This window comes from Eucyclogobius newberryi, unplaced genomic scaffold (assembly GCF_026437365.1).
Source record: "Eucyclogobius newberryi isolate DKJ021-1_F unplaced genomic scaffold, fEucNew1.0.hap1 SCAF_16, whole genome shotgun sequence".
Lineage (NCBI taxonomy): Eukaryota > Metazoa > Chordata > Actinopteri > Gobiiformes > Gobiidae > Eucyclogobius > Eucyclogobius newberryi.
The window spans coordinates 18,315,908-18,320,092 of NW_027315790.1; the positions used below are offsets into that span (position 1 = coordinate 18,315,908).

Below are 4,185 nucleotides of genomic sequence, written 5' to 3' on the forward strand. Positions count from 1 at the left end.
AGCCTATATCCACTCTGTTTGGCTGAGCCAGATGCACCACTGCATGACACGAACATGAACGGCACAAGTATTAATTTAACCCACGTGCAGAATAGATGAGCAAAAGCACTATATTGGCTAAAATTGCCAAGAAAACCTATAAACTAGATAGAGTTGGTCAAACTTCATGTTATCAAAAGCCTTCCTTCTAATAAATAATGTATGTTTAATTATTAATGTTTTATTTTGTTCAGCCTCAATTATCCCGATTGGAGAAACTGAGTAATAGTTTGGTATAAAATTTGGCTCATATTATAAGCGCTCCCACATGCTCAACACGAGATCCCTGTGGCATTTTGGTTTGTTCTGCTGCACCGCTCGCCACCGTGAGTGATCTGCACACATCCACATGAGGATTAGAGCTATACTCAAAAAATATATATAGAGATAGACATCTATCTATATCTATCTATCTATCTATATCTATCTATATCTCTCTCGTGATTCATCTCTTTGAAAACACAAACTCAAAGTATTTGGATACATATTGTATTGTATTACATGGTATGAGAATATCTAGCTCCAGTTAGAACTGATGGATTTTACCTGTAGATTTAACCACGTGATGTTAGGCAGCTCCTTTTCCTGCCTCCTGCGTAATCTAAAATGGCACGTTTAGCCAAAACGGACCATGTGATTAATCTGCGTCGATTCATGATTGATTGCATACATTTCTATGATTAATTGCTTTAGTTAACGCGTAAACTTTGACAACCTATTTTTTTCTGGCTTTTATTTCTTCATGTCTGTTTTTTCGCAGCCTTACTACTCAAGTTTTGGAGGAGTCATGGTGCCCCCGATGCCAGTGAACTACACACAGAATCCTTATGCATACCAGGTACACCATACACACTGTCCGGTAGTAAGATGAGGTCTTTGAGTCTGACCACGCCTCTCCCAAACTGCAGTACTCTCCACCTCACTGGAGCCCTGACCAGAGAACTCGACCTGTCAGCCAGGTGAATATTTAAGTAATATGTGAAAAAGTACTTTTGTACATAGGTGCTGTGTGTAAATCACAACATTAGGTAAAACATTTGCAGTCTAATTATGTTCCTGCACAAAAAACACTATTTGCTGATTTACAACTTGCAATCTGAAAATACATGCAAATGAAGTCTGCATAGAGCCTAGCCAGTTCACGTTTACACTTATACACTATCTATGCTACCAAAAGAAGACTGAACATTTATGACATAAACATTGCATGTATCAATGTGTTGTTTTACACCCATACTGCCTTTAGTTTATCTTCCCAATTGTGGTTTTCACTTAATTTCTGTTGTTTGCACCAACGTCCACTAGGGGATGGTGTTTCCCTTTGCAAACGACAAATAAATTTTTTGACTAAAATCAAACAACTAATCTATTAATGGAAATCATCACGAGATTATTTCATTCATTCATTTTCGACTGCTTGTCGAAAATAATTGTTAGTTGCAGCCCTAAATTAAACAAAATACTACTCCAGCAGGGCTGTGTCCAAAGGTCCCCCCTTCTCCAACTAACCTGCACTGAAAACAACATTGCGTTTATTGCCACGTACGTGTGAATGGCCTTTTTTTAATGACACATAAAGCCAAAAGCCGTTTTAGAGCATCTATCAGCAAAAAGTGAGTGGACAGTAAAACCCACCTCTGTTAGAACATGGCAGCTGTGAGTCTCTGGGAGTCACTTACTTCCTTTGCGAAGGACGGCGTGCTTGACCTTTTCCTCTCCAAACCATATTGGACAACACAGTGTGTGTGGAGCGACATGTGGTGATTGTGCGAACGTGTCTTTTGAATCGTGACACTGACACTAGTATTGAGCGATCTGATATTATGTAGAGTATTGTTGAATCTGTAATCATTAATGTTCTATAAAATCTTACCAAGAAACATTTGGAGTAGAATGATGGGGTCACCAACGTATCCACTGGTAAAATAAAGGTTGCAAAGAGAAAACCACTGCTCTAAATAGTAATATTTGTAATATTTGTTTTGTGCACTGAAATGGACATTTCAGGCTGATGACATACATTTTGGTAAATGTTTGGGCCGATACCCAATATTTAGCCAATTATTGTTTATACATTGTTTGGTTATTTTAAACGCTTGTGTGTTTTTACTTTAAACACGTTTGAATATTTTGAACAAAGAAATATTGCTGTAAACTAATTTCTTATTATTTTAAGTTATTTATAAAATGAAGATGAAATCAATTTTAAAATGTAGCTAATGAGTATATTTATTAGATATGGACATATCAATCACATTGGTTTACACCCAATGCATTGTTTTAAGTGTTTTAGCACAAGTGCTAATTTTCCACACTTATCAATAGTTTTTTTTTAAAGGGCTTATTCCAAATAGACAGGTTAAAAATACTATACGAATGTAGACAAAATGTATACACATTTCCTTTCACTTAAGAAAAAAGTTTTATCCATTGCGATTGTCGCTGGTCACAAGTTAATTAGTTGCACTTATTTTTAACAAGTTTTGTCCACAACTTTTCTAGAGCTTTTAAAAGTCTGTAAATATGTAATTTCTGGGTCTTTTGGCTCTTTTGGTTAGAATCTAGCAGCAGTTTTCTTTTTTCTGAGGGGACGCAGAGTAAACTCTTTCATTACCAGAGCGTAATATCTGTGGAATGATATCGGTGCTTTTGGCTGACGCAAATTGTCGTGAATATCGGACGATACCGATACCGGGCCGATATATTGGTGCATTCCTACTTTTCATTTCAAATTGAAAAAAAAAACAATAAAAAAAATGTGTGGTATCTTCAATGGAATTCCAATGAAATAATATGCCAAATTTCAGTGATATTAAAATAGATTTTCATATATAAACTGTAGGCTATGTAAAAAAATATTACATATTGGTATAGGCTTAAAGTTTTCCGTTGCTGTGACCGATTTTCGTCAATTGGTGAAATGGCAAACATGTCCGTCAATCCATAATGTGGTGTAGTGATGCACATGTTGTCTTTTGACTTTTGCCTAATACCCCAGGCCGACAAATGTTCTGTCCACATTCGAGTGCGGATTCTTGGCCCAAGCGTGACAAAACCTGCACAGTTCAGGTTCAGTGTACAGGGCCCTGTCTGCGTACCTGTGACCGTGTCACTCCGCTGCCACATTATGCACTCTGAGCTGTCACTGGCGCGATGTTCTGCCTTTCTCTCGACACAGAACATTTAACACCCAAGTTAATAAAGAGTGCGTCAGGAGGGTAAAAGAATGTGAATGAGATCATAGTGTCTGCATGGGGTTTTAGGAGAAGACTCGTGTAGCTAATGTAGGCTTTTTCAGTCAGAGCCTTGCTCTGTGCACTACTGCAGTGTGTAGTACTTGTACTCTGCTGTAATAATGTAAAGGGGACTATCTTTTTAAGTGCCTACTTTGATAATTTCTTACTACATTTTCAAAGGAATTTCCCAAATTGTATTCACACTAACTCCTCTCATTGTAAAAAAAAATGAAAAAACCACACACCAGTACATGGAATTTATCTCCTTATCACATTTTCTAATATCCTATTTTCATGGCTCTGGGCTCATAGTATAAGCTGCAGTCTATACAGTGATGAAAGTAAGTATTTGAACACCCTGCGATTTTGCTAGAATTCCCACTTAGAAATTATGGAGGAGTCTGAAATTTTAATCGTAGGTGCATTTCCACTGTGAGAGACACAATCTAAATCTTCTTAACCCTCATGGCTCTGAGCTGATCAAAGTAGAATGTATTCCATTAGTCATTTAGGTCAGTCTTCTAAATGCCCTTGTATTTGTAGAAAATCTAAAATATGCAGATCAGAAGATTATTCCGTTTTAAGATGCAACGTTTATTTTGACTATGAAAGATTTTCAGTCAAATTATGTATTTTTTTGCTGTAACCCTTATATGTTTTATACCTAACTGAAGATTCCATATTTGTTTTGCCCTTGGGTCAATAATAATTCAACCACTATCAGAAGGTTATAGTACACATAATATAATACATTTTTATTCTATTCATTCTTGCCTGTAGTTGAAAAAGCCCCTCAAATGAATGTTTCTGTAAATGATGACAAATATTCCATACTCTGCGTTTGTTTTGCAGAACTTTGTGGACTGCGGCGTTCAGACTATGCTGACTGTTATGTAAAAGTACTGACTCC

At 36.7% G+C, this 4,185-nt stretch overlaps 1 protein-coding gene across 1 annotated transcript in view; it reads left to right on the top strand.

The window, feature by feature from the left end:
* Positions 1–4,185, top strand: part of dazl (deleted in azoospermia-like) — a 5,616-nt gene extending 1,431 nt beyond the window's left edge. The window contains exons 4-6 of the mRNA XM_072448436.1: positions 775–877; positions 948–998; positions 4,128–4,185. Coding sequence (XP_072304537.1) covers positions 775–877; positions 948–998; positions 4,128–4,172 — 199 coding nt within the window. The 3' untranslated portion in view covers positions 4,173–4,185. The remainder of the gene's footprint in view (positions 1–774; positions 878–947; positions 999–4,127) is intronic.